This window comes from Lasioglossum baleicum, chromosome 1 (assembly GCF_051020765.1).
Source record: "Lasioglossum baleicum chromosome 1, iyLasBale1, whole genome shotgun sequence".
NCBI classification, from domain to species: domain Eukaryota; kingdom Metazoa; phylum Arthropoda; class Insecta; order Hymenoptera; family Halictidae; genus Lasioglossum; species Lasioglossum baleicum.
Window position 1 is genome coordinate 19,391,054 of NC_134929.1, and position 21,133 is coordinate 19,412,186.

The 21,133-nt window shown below is 44.6% G+C and overlaps 1 protein-coding gene across 10 annotated transcripts in view; it reads left to right on the forward strand.

Moving 5' to 3' along the window:
* Positions 1 to 21,133, forward strand: part of LOC143208960 (protein gustavus-like) — a 258,290-nt gene that overhangs the window by 154,225 nt on the left and 82,932 nt on the right. For 5 of the 10 annotated variants that reach the window (XM_076424004.1, XM_076424049.1, XM_076424070.1 and 2 more), the window contains exon 2: positions 13,245 to 13,289. The exons of the other annotated variants lie outside the window; for them this stretch is intronic. In XM_076424004.1, coding sequence (XP_076280119.1) covers positions 13,261 to 13,289 — 29 coding nt within the window. In that variant the 5' untranslated portion in view covers positions 13,245 to 13,260. The remainder of the gene's footprint in view (positions 1 to 13,244; positions 13,290 to 21,133) is intronic. 10 annotated transcript variants of the gene reach the window in all.

Sequence of the window (21,133 nt, forward strand, 5' to 3'; positions counted from 1 at the left end):
ACGTGCAGTAATTGATTAGATACCGCAAATCGAAATCTTGTGCAGATATATTCCAAAAGTACCTGAAGAAGATGTAATAAAGAAATCCATTTTTTCGAAATTCTAGAGTAGCATACACCTGGAGGAGCGTATCGCTGCGTTTGAAGTAAAATCAGCTCCGGGCTCTGGAACTTCATTAAACGGAGCTGCGTTGGAGTCCTGGTTCGCAGACGACGGTTCTCTTTACGAACACGGAATCCTTTTGCTCCCGTCGAAGTGGATAGTCGTCCCGTTATTTTTCTTTTAATTTTTCCTCTGCTCGGTGATAACGATATCCGACTGCTCGGTTACAAAATCGATTGATACACCCCCGTATCGAGCTTGGTCCCGCAGCCGCGGGCCAGTTATTACCCGGGGAATTCCATTCTGTTGCACCTCTGAAATTGAGTTTCGACCCCCAACCTCTCGTTCACCCTTTCCGCGGCGAATGTATAAATTTTTTAGCCGGTTCTGCTACGTCATGTTCGTCGGGCAACGATTTCCTACGCGGAAACTTTTCGACGGCGGACCCTCGACCCGAACCGGCTTTTTACGCGGCGGTTATCGTAATATCGGCGTCGGAAGTCGCTGGAAAAAACTCATCAACCACATTCGCGAATTTCCCGGCCGCCTACGAGCCGATCAATCGCAGAATCCCTGGTTCTTCCGGCGAAAATATTTGTTTAATATTTTATCGGAGAGCTAGTGAATGAATTTTTCTAGAACAGAAAATTCGTATGGTAAACCGAACCGTTCTGATTGGAATGAAAAAAGAATCGACTCGATCCGATCAACGGTTACAGAGATAGAAATTTATTGGCGCAGCCTGTTCCAGGCTAGGTGGGCAGAAGTTGTGGCATCCGGTGGGCTGTATTTCAGAGAGAAATTCGAAATCGAGGGAACGATGGCTGAAACTCCAAATGATTTTACATCAGCATGATTAGATTGCGAATTTGTGTCATTTCATTTTATCGAATACTTTATAAAGGTCTGTAAAACAGGGTTGTAAATAGCCTGCGGATTTTATGGATTTGTGACAAAAATGGACGATCGCAAGAAGCATTAGGATTATTATACTTAAAATTGTTAAAAGAGGAAATGCATTTTCAATTAATTTCTGTTTCATAAAATCGACTTGGACAATTTTAATTTACATGATGATCCGCAGTCTAAAACATTTTATGCAATTTAAAACAGTGGAGGGATTAAGAAAGATTACTGATATACTGTTCGCAATTTATTAAAATTACTGAATAAATAAACCAGCAAAGAGAGACACTTTTATATGGCGTCGAGGATCTCCACAATGAAGACGATGTTTCGTTTCGCATAAAAACGCACAATCGTCCGATCGGTTTCAAAATGGCTTCCCAGCCAACACTCATCCTCATACGATCAATGTACAATGTCACGCTCACTAATCTCATAAACCCACGACTTCTATCGTCTTACAATCTTACGACTTCTAAACCAGAACGTTTCCAATTACTTTGTCGAACTCCATCGTCTTCGGACGCGCTTCACTCGGATCTGTTCGAGACGAGAGCCGTAAGGATGTGTCCCCTATTGTTCGAGGCACAACGCAGAGATATCTCCGTTCGTCTCGAGTGAAAGCTGGCGATCGTGTAACTGACCTCGGCCACTCGTGACCCGTCGAGTTATTATCGTTGATTAGCGAGGCGTCGCTCTCGAAAATCGTCCCGAGGATCACCGAAGGTGAAAGATCCTGGTAGGTATACGAGATGAGGAAAGGTTCGCAAGGAAGAAGAGAAGACTGTTAACCGTGTTTCCCATGAAGGCTGTGGGCCCTATTCCCGAAAGCTTACCGTTCGAAAACCGGCCCGGAGTTTTTCGGCGAAACCGGTCGAACTGGTTTAGGCGCCCGTAGAAAAACGTCCCCAAAAGGCTGTTGATAATGTCGACCCCCCACCCCCCCCCCCTGAACGGCAAAAGGTAACTTTTGTTTCGACGAGGTCGTGTCTATTCGACGAACGACCGGGAACTGCAAGATGCACAGGTAGCTTCTCATTCTTCTTCTTCTTCCTCTTCTCAACTTCTTTTGCGGGACCCTCGGTTGCCGTTTAACGGAGGATGACGTGAATAATTGGTGCAACGATGCAACGGGTTCAACGACGGTCCCGACGGAACCGACAGGTTCCCGAAGGAATCTCGAGCGAAACGATTAACCCGTGCCGAGAACTATTCGAGGTCAGAGTACATTGATGAGGTCGGAACGAGAAGGTTAATTAGTGCAAAATACAAGAGAATGCAGCATAGATTTGTCAGGTTTTGTGCATATAAGACAAACAAAATAAATATTAAACACAGTCAGCCTGGTTTCTGATCGAAGAATAGTATCCGACCAGAGCTTCATCTTTAATTTGACAAATAATAATATAGATTGTCCCGCACTCTTGAGGCAAATCAATTTCTACGTTCCTGAACGAGTTTTGAGAACATGAGCAGGATTTCATACAATGAAATCCAAATCCACATATGGAGTAATAAATCCTTCAAATCGTATTATTGCAAGCTCAAACATACTGTATAATAATATTGATTTTTTTAATAGCACGTTACAGGAATTCAAAAGAAAATTACGCAAGATTATTTGTTAATATGGTACCTGTATTTGTTTAGTTTCGCGCTTGTCCCTTCTTATGTAAATTTTAGGTTAAGACTTTTTTTTGTTGTTTCTTTTTGTTTTTATCAGTTCTGCTGTAAACAACTGTAAACATTTGTATAAAAGGACCTCGGTCCGTATATAATAATAATAATAATAATAATAATAATAATAATAATAATAATAATAATAATAAAATTGTCAAGAATTAAATGAAAATTTACTTCCCCGTATAACTGAAAACAGTGAGGACATTAGAACAATTTAGAAATATTGTTGTATTATTTCCAGCTTGTTAGAGATATTACAAAAGAAAGTAACTTTCTATTTCACTGCGGTTTGTTGCAATTCAGGTAGGAGATTTTTATTTTGCATAAAGATCTGCAGTCTAGTGATCACATTGTTCTAGTGTCTCCACAAGTTCGTATATTACCATTTTTGAGATAAATGCATTAAATCTGTAACAAAAAATTCATAATTACATGGCTGACACTATTGGCTGACCAAGTCGAAAAAGTTAATTTTCATTGTAAAAATTCAAGCCGACTGAATTAAATTGGATTAGGACATCAAGGATGCAGAAGAGGGTTCACAGAGTAGCCAGCATAATAAATTCTGTCTTTCCAGTTTTGGTTTCCCGAATTAAATTCTTTCGATTTTGTGGAAGAACGTCAGGATTATATTTTTAATTCAATATGTAAATCTCAGTAATTTCACCTGAAGAAAACAGTTAATGCGGTAGCTGATAAATATTTTGTACAAAATGAAACATGTAATTGATCCAATGATCTTCCTCTCTCGGCCAGAAGCAGTATAGCGCGTGCTCCGGCGAAAATGCAATCCTTCCGGGTGCAGCGCGGATGCAAGTGCAAAGCGCACGCACCTCGGGATCGATTGCACGCCTACGGCCTCGGGAAACTCAACTCGAGGGACACTTTCGAGGCGGCAGAAAAGTGGTCGGAAAAGCGTGAGAATATTTATAGCGTTGACTCATTACGGAGCGGCGTGATTGCGCGCAGCTTGCCGCGGTGTCGTTGCAAGTGCACCAGCCAATGAATGAGCCACGGTGCAAGGACGCTGCGCGGCTCGCAACGAATCGAACGTGCCCCAGACTCTCCGCTCTCTTTCCCTCTGTGTCGCGCCTTTTTATCCCTCCCTGTTCCAGCTCCGTTAATGACAAATTAAGGCGATCGCCGCCTCTTACTCGCGACCCATATCGAAGCTCTCGATTCGCGACTCGAACTCGCGTTTCCTCGGGAAAACTGGGCGCAGGCTTGCATACGTGCATGCTGTTTTCCGCGCTCTAACGGAAACGTCGTTGCACTCTAATGTAATACTGCAGCTATTATTTGTGCCGGTGATTATGAAAGTCGAGTATTCTAGTACCATGATAATATTTGATATTTGCAATTCAGTGCAGTAGACTATACTACATATCAGAGTTGGGCATTAATCGATTAAAATTTTAATCAAGATTGATTGATCAATGTGTACGATTAAAAAAGTATTCATTGATTGATTAATCGATTGACGAAGTTAATCGTCAATCGTTGATTAAAAGAAGACTACATCGAAAAATCGGAGACTGATTCAATCGATTGATGAAGTTAATCGCCATACGGTCTATCCATAAATTGTAATAAGGAGAGAGATAGAGACAGAGAGCGGAGATGGAGAATTGACAGAAATATGTATATCTCAACAAAAGCTCTCAGTTTACATTTTTTTTCAGTATTCATACAGTTTTGATTCCGTATTTCATTTCGAAGTTTCAGCAGTTAATCATTAATCAATTATCCGATTGACGATTAACATTGAAAGGAGTGTAATCGTTAATCGCAATTAACAACCAAAGTAGAAATTCAACCGTTAACCGCAATTGACGACTGAATTAGGAGATTAATTGTTAATTGCGATTAACGATTGAAGTAGAAATTTATTAGTCAATCGTTGATTAAATTTTTACCCAACTCTGCTACATATACTATATTGAGGTCATTTCAAAGACGTATGCTGAATTTGTTTTAAAAAACACGAAGTGACCTCGAAATAACCTTGAAGAATAAAGACAAAACTTTTTTTGTCACAGTGACAGTTTACATAGAAAATGATGATAAATGTCCCTCTACATCTTTGCTGTATCACATACTAGTTATATTAATTAATCCAGGAGTAAAATTAATGAAACTAAAATTAGTAAACCAAAAAGATCGATGTTTCGAATTTTGACATCACAATCATCGGCAGGTACGGATGACGCTGCCAGTGAAAGTGTTACAGCGTCGCTTTTGCCTTTCATTTTCTCCGGATTTCATTCAGATTTAGACGACGAGAACAGTGAAATATGTTTCCGGCACATGTACCGAACTGCGCCCGGTTTCGAAAGCTGAAGGATGCACTTCTCCGGAGGGAAAAGCTCTCGATCCGGAGATCGAACGTGGGATACGAAACGATCGGATCCTACGGTCGATCGCCCACGAAATGCTCGTTCACGGTAAACAGCATGTGTACGCCGATCGACTCGTTGGCTAAGTATGCGACGTGACATGGTTGGCGGGTTGGTATTTAGGAAAGGCCAATCGACCAATGTCACAAGCCGTTTGAAAGGCGTTTAGGAATCAATAAGACGCACACAGGTGATCGGGGACCGATCCGTTCCGTTCTGATCCGATCCGATCCGATCGGTTCTCTCGGATCCTATCGGCGCGCGGCGACAAAGGTTGACGATTGCGACGCGGTAACGATTGTCCCGCGATCAAGGACCATTATAAATACCGATACAACCGTGCTGTGGAGCGAGAGCAGAAAATCCGTCGGGGAACGGGAAAATTCAGCGGCAGAACCTCGCGATTCTAGGTCGGTCTTTATTGTTCTTTCTAGGATCTGGCAAATGCATTGTGGCCCGCCCACGATATTCGAGCGACTCTAAATTTATCTGTTACTATCCCCATTCTGAACACTATACCATCTATACAGCGTGCACCGCCAGGTCCGCGTGAGATTCATTTTTACAAAATAATGAATGGATTAATTAACATAATAAATTCTTAAATTGCACTTTTTAGAAATGTGAAAATAGACAGAATGATTGGGAAACTTGGAATCCAACTATGAACGATGTATATCATTCTCAGAGAAAATTGGGCTGACTGATTCATTGACTTCGTTCGAAGATTTGAAAGTGTTCCGGGGAATTTTTACAAAACTTTCAGTGTGACACATCACGGTCCGATGAAGCGAGGTACCATTTCGGGTGGTAGGCGAGGAGATCGATCGTTGTCAACGTGTTTCGGTCCGCTGAGTCATAGACCAAAGGGCGAACAAGGTTAAGAGCGTAGTTAAACGGGGAAAATCGTAAAGTGAGTCAATTGAAAGGCCTGCGGCCGTGTTCGAGACAAAGGGACAAACCGAATTCCGTTCCAAAGCGATGACTACGCGACCGAGAACCGTTCGAAGAGAGCGGAACGGCCGTTCTCCGGGACGACACGGCTCTATCGCTCGGTTCCGTTTCGTTTGGTTTCGTTCCTGCTCGTTCTCGTAAAATTGAGCAACGCACCGTGCAAAATCTGGCTCGGATCCCGGAACGTCGCTCGCGCAATCGTTCATTATTTATCGGGCAGAATTCAAGGCTTCTTCCGCGTGCGTAAATCAACCTGCTGGCAGCCTACAAAAGACCAATGAATTCACGTTGCTGGGAAACGCGCCGGTTTCAACTATGTACCTTTCATCGCGAAACTTCGCGAGTTTTCCGAAACAAGATGCACTAGCTACGTCACGAATACCTTGGCTGAAAAGACAGGTTGCAAACATCGATTCACTTGTATTCCCGCAGGCATTTTTTGATGTTTCTTTCGATGCTTCAGAAAAATCGAAGCAACGCATTGCAGTGTTCTGCTGGAGCGGGTCACGGTGAATCGAATTCAGTTTAGCAACATCTTCCCGAGCCAGAATCGAACGACGGAATCGTTGAAAAAGTTCCACGTATCGTTCGAGGGTAAACGGAACAATTCGCCGGTGACCTCACGCTCGTCATTTCTAAACCGCAAGCTCCCGCCGTTTCTACTTTCGACATTTCGAAAGTGGCATAGTCGGTGGAAGCGCCGTAAAAATATTTGTCCGTCCCCGATGACCAAAATCGAGCGAGCGACACAGCAGCGTCGGCGCTCGATCTCCTCTCCCGAAGGCCGCGCTCGATCGCTCGATCGCTCTCCTGCGACGAGCACTCTCGATCCGTTCTCGCTCGCCAAGGAACTCCTTGGCGCGTGCACGCGAGGAGAGCGTTTCAACGCGGCGCGGCGCGGAATCGCGCTTTTTACGGAGGTGGACTGACGATTTTGCAAGAGAGTGCACAGACTTACTTGGCGTCGCCGGATAATATAGGCACTCTCACACGCCGCCGTTGGGCAACTTCTAATCGTGTTAACGACACAAGGACACCGGGAGCACGTCTCGAGCGTTTGTAAACGCTTGTAAACCTGCCACGATAACCGGGGTGCAGGGCAGAGGCGAACTCTCATGCAAATATACAAGCGCACCGCGTCGCCTACTAATTCGCTCCTTTAGAATTACACCACCGACGAAACATCGCTTGAATTAACGGGGGCCACCACCGGCTGTCCGACACTTATTACCTTCCTGCACAAATCATCGCCGCTTTGAACGATCAATTTTAAAACACTACTTTGGGAACCGTGTTTCTGTGTGCGCCGTACTCACTGTAAAGAACATTCACCAACTTGTTTGTGACATTTTACAACTACACGATCTCAGAAACAGCACGGATCTTCTTACATCAAGACTTTACTGTATTCAGATTTCATAGGATTTTTATAGTAACATGTATTTATGTAGTTATAGCAACTTGTATAACGCAGCATAATCGGCTTGGCCCCGAGCTCCGGTCGAGGGCCAGGGGCCACGGCTGAAAATGGAGTCTCGCGAATAGGCTCGAGACCCTGAACTTTTTGCTCAGGCGATCGGTAGCTCGACGACGATCCCTGACACATGATGAGTGTCGAGTCTTCAAGTACGCGTTTGCTAATCGACGTGAAAGTGATTGCGGTTGCCGGTAGGATTAACCTTGGACGGAATGGAGAACTGGGATCCATCTGTTAATTCTGTACCATTCGCACCAGGAATTCTTTCTCGACACGATCGATTCTCCAACGCCCTTTGAACTTAGATGTTTTATTTCTCCGAAATCGGTCCTCCCAAAAAGTGTACTGGGTGTACTGTATCAGGAATTATTTATGTATACAGCCTTCACATTTTCTCTTGCGCAAGGCAGCGTCGCAACTTTTACTCAAATTGCAATAAACCGTCAAGAAAAATCCTAGAGAAAATTTTATATGCATTATTGCAAAAAGAAACTTTAATATTCGACCCTATCATAACATCAACGAGAAAAATGTTCTGAATCATTTTTCTCGATTTTTCATTTTGCAAGAATGAGATCAAATGCAAGACAGTAAAAAAATTTTACAAATTTAGAAACATAGTTCTATTATTTTATTGAAATAATTAAGAGAAGAAATTTATTTATTTTGCATAAAAATCCAAAGTCTGTTTATCACCCATTCACGAATCACTGCATAAATGTGAAAGTAAAATTTTCACCCTTTAACATGAGCCTAGTCAGATCGCAATCTGTCCATTTTTCGCGAAGTTACAATCGATTGAACATCTACGACGAACGCCAGGACTCGATCCTCTAATTTCGATGGTCGGCGTATTGGATCCCTCGATCATTAAATGTGACGCAACTGCATCGGTCGTGCATGCATCTGCATCTCTCGGTAGCTGTTGCTGTAGCGCCGCAAGGCTGTCGAACGTCCTTACAGTCATGAATCGCTGCTGTCGATCGCGGATGCACAGCTGGAAGCGATCGGCGCCCGCCTGAGCTAGTACTACAGTCCGCTATTACTATAGTTCGCGGATCGGTGCAACCTTTCGGTGGCAAACACGCCGGCACAATCGGCGCGCAGAATAGCTGGAAATTTCACGGCGGTGCCCACGCGCGAATCGCGCGAACGTGCAACCGCCGCCGTCACGGGCCATTAAGGCTGGGAAACCGGCGTTAGATCGCCGCAGAACAAATCGATATTTTGTCCGGGTCTCGATCTCGCTTGTACCAAACTACTTTAACTCGAATCCGCTCCGAACCGCGAGCGGAACGCTGCTATCTTACTCGAGAATTCGATTATCCTCAAACACGCCCGGTCTAGAACATGCTTCAACATTTTTTCCCCGAGAAACTATCACGCGGATCTCTTTGAAACTTTCTGGACATTTTGTCTTGTGTTCAAGGAACAAGTGTGAATTTTTTCGTTGCAAAATATTTAGAGAAAATGTTTGTATATCTGAATTCAATTATCCTCGAACAACTCGTCTGGGCAATTTGTTGACTCTTGGTAATTTTTGCTGAGAAACTAAGAAACGGATCTCTCTGAAACTTTTTCGACATTTTGTCTTGTGTTCAGGGAAGAAGTGTAAATTTTTTCGTTGCAAAATATTTAGCCAAAATGTTTGTATATCTGAATTCGGTTATACTCGAACAACTCGTCTAGGGCAAGTTGATCCTTGGCAATTTTTTCCTGAGAAACTAAAAAGCGGATCTCTTTGAAACTTTCTGGACACTTTGTCTTGTGTTCAAGGATGAAGCGTGAATTTTTTCGTTAATAATTATTGAGTGGAAATGTTTGTATTTAAATCACATCGAAGAACTGGTCAGGTTCCTTTGCCAATATCGAGCGTTGGGAAGCTTGAGCGTTTCTAAACGATGGAGGAATCACGCGTAATCTTTGTGGAAAGGATTACGCGTGCGCAGATTTTGCCACAGCGTTGCTCGAACAGGCGCGTAACGCGGCTCTTTAATTTTAGAAACGCATTACGGAGCCTGGCGTGTTTACGCTGGCTGGTCGGGCGAGTTCCCTTCACTCTCGAGCGAACGAGGAAGTGGAGAGACGCGAGAACGTCGAGGAAATTCGGCGAGTGTCGCCGCGGATGGACGTTGTCGCGCGCTCTCCTCTCTCGGGCTATCGAACTCTCGAGGCCTTAACCTTTACCAGATCGTCCGGAATAACTCCGAGAGAGCCGTTTGTTTCTAGAACACTGGCTCGTCTAGACACCAACTGGTCCGGCCTACGAACGTATTTATGCGCCTCGCGCCGCTCGCTTCGCCTCGCGACCTTCCCGATGCGCTCCTGTCTCCGGCGATTCCTCTCGCGTGCACCGATTTGCATAGAACCGCATTCCGAACTCCGGAACGACCCGACTAAACCAAACTCGTAGGTCGACGTAATTAACCTTCGAGTTGCTGTCGAAAAAATGTACAATTTAAAGTAGCAAACAAATTAATTTGAGAACATTGACAAGTTTCAGCTGACTAAAATTGTTTCAGGAAGAAAGGCACTTCTATTCGACAATTAATGCAAACAATTTTGAAGGAGCTGTTAGACAACACACTGTCTAGAGGCCTGTTAAAATTGAGACATTGCTAACCCATACGTTTTCAAAGTCTATTTCCTCATTTCCTGATGGTCAATAAAAATTTTCAATAATTCATACGCAATCTGATACAAGCACCGATCCGTTTAAAGCCATACCCTCGAGATCTAGAAATACTCACGTATAAATATTCAAATGGACCCAAATATTGATGCGGTCTGTTAGAACCCAGGACGAACGAAACGTTTATTTGCATAAGATCTAATATAAAGATTGGAAAGATTCTAAAACTTGATCCTATAAATACTCGTGTGGATCAATTGATAACGAGACGGTCGGTAGCAACGAATACTTCTCGGAAATAAATGTGAATTAAACAGAGTCTGGTAGATTGACGGACAGGTGGATATCGAATGCGTCGGGACGGGCTGCGGGTCGCGTTGTAGACGAAGGAGCGGGTCAGAGAGCCTTGTGCATTATCGTCGCAGAACTGCGATTGCAAAATGAAGAATGGAACAGGCCTACCGTGTCCCCATTGTGCGCGATGCCCTCGCGTCCTGTCTCTCTTTCGAAAAAAGCCTGTTTTTCCACGAGAGAGAGAGCCCCGGCCACGGACCTTCGCCGCGTTTCTTCGCTGGCCGTCCTCGCCGTTCACGTTCCGTGCCGTGCCCGTTCAAATGCAAAAGTTTCGCGACTACAAAACGGCTGCGGGAATTAAAAAAGAGTGCACCGGTGAAAGGACAACGGATCATCCGCTCGTTGGTACTCGAGACACGGTGCAGATTTGCGCGAGCCGGCTGCTTCCACTGTGCTTCTAACGTCCTCGCTCTCTCTCTCTCTCTCTTGCTCGGTGCTTTGAATCACAATGGAATCCGACGTGTTTGCTTAGTTTGGCTTCATTTGTTTGCCCGTAAACGGACGTGCTATGAATTTATGGTTGGCCGCGATTAACGGGGAAGTATCCTTCCCTTTCGCAATAATTATGACCTCGAGGTTGGCTGATCCAGATCTCATTGGTGTCTCTTTGTGGAATTGCAGCCAGAGTCAGGGGAATTAACTCGAATCGAGGGGAAACAGTTTGTTTCCCACTCTCTCTCTGCCAGTACTGGATTAGTCACGTGACAGAGTAGAAGGGGAAGGTAGAGTGGGGAGACTAGTCTTAATTTGGCGACTCTGATTGCAGGTTCAAAGCTACTTTCCAGTAAGATAACTTACAGTAAGGAGCATAACTGATTCAACACACTTTAAATCGGAATAACTTTTTAATGAATGGACCAAACGACTTCAATTTCTCTGTAAGGCTAGAAGAATTAGTTTAGTAAATGATGTCTAAAAAATATTTTTTTAAAAAATGCATTTGGTCGGAATTGCGAAAAAAATAGCAAACATCGATTTTTACGACATTTTTAGCTGGGCCAGTAATGAAAATGTAAAAGATGTGTTTGGTCAACTGATATAAATTATATACGCTCTGAAAATTTCATTGAAATTAGTTAATTGCTTTACGAGCCATAAACGATCAAAAATGGTAAAACTTATCACTTTATGGTTCACTACAAATTACCACTTTTGATCGTTTATAATTTTCAAACCAATTCACTAATTTCAATGAAATTTTCAGAGCGTATATAATTTATACGAGTTGACCAAACACATCTTTTAAATTTTCGTTATTGGCCCAGCTAAAAAAGTAGTCAAAATCAATTTTTACTATTTTTTTTTCGCAATTCCGATCAAACGCATTTTTTAGACGTCATTTACTAAACTAATTCTTCTAGCCTTACCAGAGAAATTGAAGTCGTTTGCTCCATTCATAAAAAAGTTATTCTGATTTAAAGTGTGTTGAATCAGTTATGCTCGTTAGTGTCTTATAGCTGATTTAGGGTGTTATAACTGGAGCGTCTCGCTAGATAAATAGCAGAATGACTGTTTCGATGGTCGAGTGTTTACTAATGCGCCACCCAGTGTGCACTGTCACCCGTGTGTCTTCATCCAAGGATCCGTTCGCAGGAGAACGTCCCTTTCCTTTGTGACTGTTGGAGGACCTTTCATATTCCGGCTTGTCGTCGCATGTAAATACGTAGATCTGCTAGTTACGTGACTCACGGATCCAGAGCTTCCTTCTTTCGCTGCAAATCGTGAAAGTTCTCCCTCTCCTTTATTTCAGAACTTGCTACAATGTCGTGTAATTCGGTTACCTTCCGATATGTAGCTTTACTAACCTAGAACGGTTGAGTTCACCTTAAATTGAAGGTGAAAGATTCACTTGAATTGATCATTAGCAGTCGAGTGGTGACTCAGACACTTATAATGTCATAAAATTTTTTTATTCCACACTTTTTAGTGGAACGAGCAGAATTTATAGAACACCATAGGATGGTTTTTCAGTCTTATTGGTTATTTGCAATAAAAACCGCAAAGAATGAAAAAAATGCAAAATTCGTTTTCGAGGGACCAATTGGGAGACATGTCCCACAAAATGCAGAAGGTTTCGTTCTGATTGGTCCATCCATCTCGGAGTAATCGGTGAAATAATTCATTTTTCGCAAATAAAATCGTAAGGAATAAAAAAATGCAATTTTTTTTCACGGTGCCACCCCGGGGACATACTCTACAAAATGCAAAAGATTTCGTTCCGATTGGTCCATCCATCTCGGCGTCATCGGTGAACATACATAGAAAAAAAAGTCAGATACATATCAAATTGAGTAACCTCCTCCTTTTTCGAAGTCGGTTAAAAATCATATACAATGAAATTATTCTAGGTCAGAAGAAGTGTTTAATTTTCGAATTACAGTAGCTCCGACTGCAAAGCGTTACAAAAAATCCCATCATCGATAAAATCGATAAAATGTGGCCGTCACCTCGGTCAGAGTTGACTCGATAATTTCGAGAGAATTTTATTAAAATGTATTCCCATCGGAATTTCGAGCGGTCCCGAGCATGAACGAAAAGAGAAGCAATGTCTACTAATAATAAACGGCAGCTACATAAATTTCCCCATCGATTGCCGGCAATAAAGTTAATTCCCTGGTCAGGTTTTACGAACGAAGGCATCCTCTTACCGGATACGAGAGATCCGGTGAGTCGATCCTACTATAGGCAAGTACGTTCATTGACAGTTTTGCTCATGATGTTTGTCGTTGGTTTGTTTCAGGTAAGGGTGCGACTCCATGATAGAAATCGTTCCCGAGCATCGCAGGTACGGTTAACCCTTTCTCAACGCAAAAGTCGGCGACAGGGACATTTCGCCTGTTACCTGCGCTACCTGCTCGCAGGAGGTAGGTAGGTACGCGTAGCTGTGAAACTTTAAGGGGTCTTCTGGTCTAGGGCCCGTACACAATCGATTTTTTCGAGTCGACCTATGTTTTACAGAACGTACTTCGTAAAAAAAAACTATTGTTTGTTTGTTTAGTTTCTTTTCGGCCTGAATAACCCCGGGAAGGGCTCGGTTTTTAATCCCATTTCATTCCATTAGATTTATTCTATGAATAAGTAATTAAATTATCACTAAAATATTTCAAATTCTTCTTGATGATTTAAAATATTCTTCTTAATGATTCTTTACGATTATCAATTCCCTTTCTTGTATAAAAAAAAAAGATAACTCGCAAAATTAAAATGCATAGTTTATTGAAAACTTTTTGTGTTTAACAGATTTGCACAAATTCTCATTTTAAGACTATAAATTAATATACTAGAGATATTCAGAGAAATTTTGTATTATTTTTAGAGGAATACAGATTAACAATGTGGTGAAAGAAACGCAATACACGAGGGTTAAACAAAAATCGGACATGTACTTCAAATACCAAAGTGCGTAAAATCCTGATGGAAAAAGTTCGATGGGTTTTCCGGGAAAAATTCGGAAAATTTCGCGTCTGGAATACCAGAATACCCCTTAACGAGTTACGGTCCGCCGTGCAATTTGACCCTTTGTTAGGAGGATCGCGATGCAGCGCCGTCGGCGGCGGCGGCGAGCAACCGGCTCAAAACTTCCGTTTAATATTTATGAAAGTTCGCCGAGGATCTTTATTCATTGGTATTTATGCTTCGAAGACCACGCCGGTGGTGGTGCGTCAAGGCTGCGGCCCAGGAGTTCCGCTCGCTCCTCCTCGCCGAGGATAATTCACGGTGGCTGGCCGCCGAAAAGAATACCGAACAACTTCGCCGGACTCGCGATTGTTTTATCGATGATTAATTGCCGGGAGCCGAGCCAGCCTGATAATTGATTTACGCTTCGCGGAATCGCGCGCCGCTGCGGCCGCCATTGTTATCGATACGTCCGCAAAATTGCACCGATCCTCTTCCCACGAAAATCTTCGGGACCCATCTCTCTCTTTATTAGTAAATTACTTTCTTTTAGCATCAAGAGGAAAATCTTGTAATATCATTTGTTTGACCTTGCAGTCACCTTAAACCAAAATCATTGATGTAGTAGTAAGAAAGAATTTTGAAGAAAGTTTGTTGGACAAGGAGAAATAATGTTTCCTCTATATTTCGCGTTCAGTGGAGTTAAAGAGTCCCTCTAGTCGTTATATGTAGGGTGAAAGAGTCATTTCATCTTGGAAACACAAGGCTGATCCAGATTGGGCCTACCTTGTATGGTGAGAAAATTGCATCCGGGACGATACAACGAAAGTGTCTGGGGCGGTTGGATTCGTGTATGCAACGTTTTCAGAAAATCCTGACGAGGTCGCGGAGGTGGATCGATCGGCGGCGAGGTCGTCGAAAGGTGGGGCCTCTGGAGGAACGGTCATGAATGGCTGGCTTCGTCGACACGCACACTCGCTTCGCCTCGCCATGCCTCGCCATGCCTCGCCGTGCCTCGCCCCGTTGCCACCGCCGCAGCCCGTAGCTCTCTCGTTGCAGAGTGAAACGTAAAAAAGCCCTGGCTCTCTGTCGTTTCCTCGGGAAAAGAGGCGCGAATTATCACCGGCCAGGATCTTGGCCGCGGATGCGAAGGTCGTCGAAGTTTCTCCTCGTTTGCGCGACGATCGTGTTACGCGGCCTCGCGTTAAACGGCTCGTAATTTTTAATTAGAACGCGCCCGGGACAGAAGTATAGCGACCTCACACGGCCACCGTTGCACCGCTCTTTGAAGTCCCGATGCGCAATTAGGCGGTTTTAAAGCTGCTCTCTCACTCTTCCTCCTTCCGCCTACAACCTTCTCCGCGTTTGCTCGTATTAATAATTTCTGGTTTATTTACTTCCGCCGTGTCCCGCAGGCATAAAGGCGTCACCGCTCCGAGTTCTTTATCGTAGGAGGATCGGTGGGTGGAGAGGAGCTTAACGCGAAACCAACGAACAAAGAGGTCGGCTAGGGAAAAAAGTCGTCCGAGAGTTGCGTATCGATCTTCGCCGTCTTCCACGGCCCCGACCCTTTCGTTACCGCTGCCCGTTTTTTCGAGAGAAGCACGATTATTGGCCGTGAGACCTCGCGGTACCCTGTGGAGCGATGCCCTGGCTCCGGAGGAGCCATCGGGCCACGCCCACTGCTTGAGGAATTACTCTAAACAACAGGGGGAGATTCAAAGGAAGGTGTTGGTCTCTGGAGCAAGATTTTAATGAGACATAGGTCACAGATTGCCCTGTGGAGTACTGCTTCGGGTATAGGAAAGCCGAGTGCCACCAGGCCACGCCCATTCGTCGAAAATTAAAACCCGGTTACTGTAATAACAAATAGGACAAATAAAAATGCAGGATGGTACATACATTGTGGTCTTCGGAGCTCGATTGTTAATTGTTTGGATTGTTGTCCTGGTTCAGGAGAAGTCGAGAGCCACCAAGCCCCGCCCATTTACGCAACACAAGAATCTGACTATTCTCATGAAACAATTCCAATGGAGAGGGACAAATTCAACAGAAAAATACATTGTAGTACTTGGAGCAAGACTTCCGATAGAATACAAAGACTAGCTCAGGGACGCAGCCAGGGCTGTGTAACCACACCCCCAGCCAGAAAGCTACGCCCACTGTACATTCAGAGAATCTTCTATCGCCGGCAATATCGAACTACCAGGTTCGAGACACTAGTTCCAATTTCTTGACAAGAGAGTCTATCATCAGCAAACGGGAGACTCTCTAACTTTGACGCTGCTCCCAGGGGCAATTTAGCGCTCTCCCAGGACAAAGAGGGCTCGCTCATGCGTCTAGAATCTAATCTGACATCTAGATTACGGATTTTATGGATTCATGACGAAAATAGGTGCAATTGAAAATAATGGAAAGGTTAAGAACAATTTTTTATTGTTGCTCCGTATATTTTTATTTCGCATAAAGATCCACAGTCTACCGACGTCACTCGAGTGCTCGGAGTGTGCATGCGTCTCAGATCCCTTTCGAAATACTTATTGCAGGGAACAACGATGAACTCGGAAGTCCTGCAGTTGCACTTGGGTTGTCGATGGTGGTTCTCTCTTATGGTCTAGCGAAAGGGGAGTCGCCGATCATGGCAGCAGACGTTGCAGGCCCCCCTTTCGACGCGTTCACCCGGTAGAACGGGTCGGTGGCTTGTTTCGCGGTGTGACCGTGCGCAGACCGCGTATATCCTCGCTCCATTATTAATATCAGAGCATAGGAGGTGCACGTGCACTCGGCCACGTGTGGGTGCTCGCGAGTGCGTGCACGCACTTGGTGGTATCGGCGTGCGAACGCTTCGCAAAACGCCTCGACTGCTATGACAGCCAGATAAAATTGAGCTTCGAGTACCTTTCAGTGGACAAATAGTCGCCCAACCCAACAGCAATGCCTTTCAATTTCTTCGAAAATGGCAGACCACAAATTTTACTTAAGTTAAGCCAATCTTTTGCATTCGGAGCTATTTTAACCCGAAAATTAAAGATTTTTTCATTGATTGAACATTTTCTAAATTTTATGAATATGAAATTGACATAACACCTCGTACTTAATAGTCTAAATATTATTTTAAATAATGGCACAGCAATTTTCAATGGCGTCTCAGAATCGACATTCGAGTGGTAAGGGTTAATGCGTATATGTAATATTGTAGCTGGTCTCAGCGCAACGAGTCTCATTTCAGATGTAAAATGGTGAATAAAAAGGAGGAAATGGATCGCGGCTGGTTCTCACAAATCCCACGAACCCCGGCTTCGAAATGCCACGATTTCGGCAGAGAAAGAGAAAGACAGCCTTTCCCTCGGTAGAGCCATCCTTTCTCCCCCTCGACGACTGGGGCCGACTAGACCCGGCCTACGATTGAATTTCTAATTGCGATCCGCCCGGGGAAGAGAACGGAGCGGTTAACAGCGGCTAATGAATACCGTGCCGCGGAAAACTAGATTGATCTTTGATCCGCGAATGATCCCGGGGAGGAGCGAAATTTCGCAGTTAAGCAAATGTCACGCTAAATGTCATCGATCACGGTCCCACCGATTTTCTACGTTTTCCACGGTCTCTGCCCACGCCGATCGACGCTGCGGATTTTGCTAAATCGCACGCGACTCGTGCTACAGTGACATCTTCGAACGATCTTTGGATCCTGAAGGATGCGGTAGAAATTATTAAGGAATTTTTTTTCATTCGATTTCCTTTTCGTGAGACTGCTTCGGCAAGCTTTGAACCAATGAACGATTCTCAGTTGATTAAAAATGTCTACAAGAAAACCATAGAAATGAGAATTCGAGTAAAACTTCTGTAGTTTGTTTTAACTGAAAGAAGTGTGACAGACGTTGTCCCAAGAAACATGATCAGCGATCATCGAGCTCCTTTTCTCGAGGATGATGGTCGCATTGCGTGGATCCAGGACAGGTTCGAAAATCCTGACGAAACTCCCTCGCAGATCCAATTTTATCCTTCCGGCAGCTGCGCCCGTCTCTTCCAGCTTATTTCTCGTTAGATTTTTCCGCAGGAACGAGCTCTCTCTCTCTTTTTCTTTCTCCGCGATGGAGCCGGAAAAATTGAGGATGATGGTTCGCCCGTTCCTGAGGCTCTCGAGGAGCCGCAACGCACGGAGATCGTTTCTCAACTCGCGTAGGCGACCAGCCAGAACTATGCTCCTTCGTGCCACCGCAAAATATCGTAGGTTGATCAATTTGTCAGCAGGTTAATCTGCCTTTTCCATCAAACTTCAAGGCTCTCGGACGCCGGAGTCCTTTCTCCTGGATATTACGAAGTCACTGTCGCGGTTTTCCAGTATCCTTGTTCTCCTCGTTTCGATCACTCCGAACGCATTTGGTGTTTGATTGTTGGTACTCCGATTGACCCTAAATGCTTTGGGATCTGTCGATCGTGACTAGACTGCGGTTCTGATGCATTTACGACAGAAATGGGTATGTACAATTTAAAGCAGTGGACGTATTAAAAAGATTTAAAGATCGCGAGGCACTCAGCAACGGACAAGTATTTTGATACAACCGCTGGTAACTCTGTTAGGACTTTTTACCCTGCAGCGAAGCACGAAAATTGGAATTTGCATAACGATCCGCTATCTAGCGCAGCAGATTGCGGGTAGACCAGGACACCGTGGCCCGGAATGCGACCAACGAAAGCAAGGTTGATCGCGAGGAGATTGCGAATGATAATTCCTGATCGATTACACGCACACGCCTCAGTTTACCCGCCTGGCGCGCGAGCCCGCATTTTTTCGACACTTCTTTTCGTTCCCCGGTCGAGTGAAAGTGCTGTGTGCGACATTTTTCACGCGTCGGCGCTGCGCCTTGCTCCCGAACCCCACAGCTCCCGTCTCGTTCGCGAACTCTCGTTCCATATCACGCAATTGTAAACAACTGTTTCATGAAAACCGGCCCTCGTGAGTTCAATTGGTTGTCGACCAACCCTTCCTCAAAATGCTTTAATAGGTGAAGGGCGAATCAATTTATCATTTCATACTATTGTACGCAGGAACTTCTAAATAGCTACTAGTTACATTGATTGAAAATTGATATTCTAATTCGTTTTCGTGGACAATTTATTTAGCCGCGAGACGTTACAGCACGGTTAGGCGTTGCATGGCAAGCTTCCAAGACTCGTATTTTACAAACAGATTGGAAATGAGCGAAACGTTCACTTAAACTCCTCCTACTCTCGCATATACTGCATGATGGAACTGTGGATCTTTATGCTGACTCCCGTTTTCATTGGTTATCTTGTGGAGATCAGAGTGAGTAGGATGCTGGGCGAAAATGGTCGAATAAATGCAAACTAGCTGGTACGAAACGAAAAGAATAGATTCTCTGAGAGTCACAGCAAAAATCCCGAGAGGTATGTAATAAAAATGAATGTTGAAATTCTGGTGTTCAGCGGCCATTTTACCACACCGTGCATTGCAAGAAAACAAACATGCTCGCAGCAAACTGATTGATAGTTGTAGAACGACGGAGGCCATTGTGTTGGAGCCGAAACGGCAGCCGCGGCGCAACCGAAAGCGTTGAAAACGAGACAGAGAGAGAGAGAGAGAAAGAGAGAACGCATTTCCGGCCAAAAAGTTCGGAGAATGTCGCCGCGGCCGGTCGCTCGTTTCGCAAGCGGTTCGCGAGACCAGATAAGCCGAGTCGCGTGCCAATCGCTTCCGCGTTTTGTACCGTTATTAGCCGCTCGCTGGAAACGCGGCGGGCGTATTGCCACGAGCGAGCGAACGAGCGAGCGAGCTTCGGCCTCTCCAAAGTAACTCCTTCTTCTCTCGTTTTGACGGGAAGCTGAATTTAGTTGTCTCGCGACACGCCCTGCCACGCGCTCGCTCTCGCTCCCCTGCAACCTGCCCGCGCGAGCGGATTTATTTCTGTACGCGCGCGCGGCGCAGGAATTCGCAAGTCCTGTCGCGGAATTCCTTTTTCCCCGGGCTCTTCCTCCTCGGGAGAAACAACCGGCCAATGTCCCTTTACCGTGGGCGAAAGTCGCCTCGAATGTCCAACGACGCGTTCTACCATCAATTTTTCAGGTTTCGTACGACCGGCTGCAAAATTGAAACTTTTGCGGATCCGCTTCAACTGGAAATCAAAAGATCTGTTAATGCATTAACAATCTGTTTCCGACTATCTTTATTATTAAAATGTTTCCACTGATTAAATTGTTGAAAACAGGAAAACCATTTGAAGAGCCCAAAAATGTTGTTGCAGCACTTTCAGCTCACTAAAGTGATGAAAGAGACGTCTATATACAGTTTTCATGTTGCATAAAAATCAAAATAAAGTTCGAAATGAACGCAGGCTCGGTACTTTCGGTAAAAAGCAAAAGGGAAAGTGATTGTCGAAAATCTAATCTGTTTTGAACGGTCAATGCAGTTTCTTCGACTTGGAGTTTTCGTAGTCAAACCGCTGTTTTAAAGCGCCGCGAGTCGTCACGCAGCGTTGGGCACAGTGCGTATCTCGAAACAACGCGCATGGGCGGCTGATGCCGAGAGAGAGAGAGAGAGAGAAAGAGAGAGCTGTAAATCATCGGTTGCCGGCCGGCGAACAATCGAGTATTTGATTATCCAGGTGAATTATAAGGACACGCTGTCGACGCGGTCTAGTCGCGCGAAGTACCGTCGATAAGTCAAAGTCGATTGTCGCCGAAGCTGCGGCTGAATTTGTCCGTTACGCGACGATCGCAATTAAAGAAAAACGCGGCGCCGATTAATTATTCGCCTGACATTACTGTATCTAAACAAACAGGTTTTTCTGGGGCTTTAGATCCGAGCATAATTAGACAAAATAAGAAACATCATTGTAAATATTCTAGATCGGAAGAATACATACCTTGAAAACAGTGAATTGCTCGAAGAAATTGAGGATAGAAAAGTCATCGTCGGCAGTCATCTTCGCCAGCTTTTCGGCCGCTCCTTTCTCCCCGTACACCTTAATTGACACGCAATTAAGCCTTCTACGTCGCGTTCTATCCCGCGGCCAGTCGACAATTTACGAGCGGTTGACCTATGCGTAAACCGGCGCCGATCTCTCGATCTTCGGACTTTCAGACCTTTTCAGGCGAGCGAAAGCTTCCGAACGATTGAACGCTCACGCTTCTGCGATCACAGCCGACTCTGCGGGGGACGACGTTTTCGTGTTTCCCTATTGCGGTTTCGAGAGGAATCAGTTGTCTGCAAGC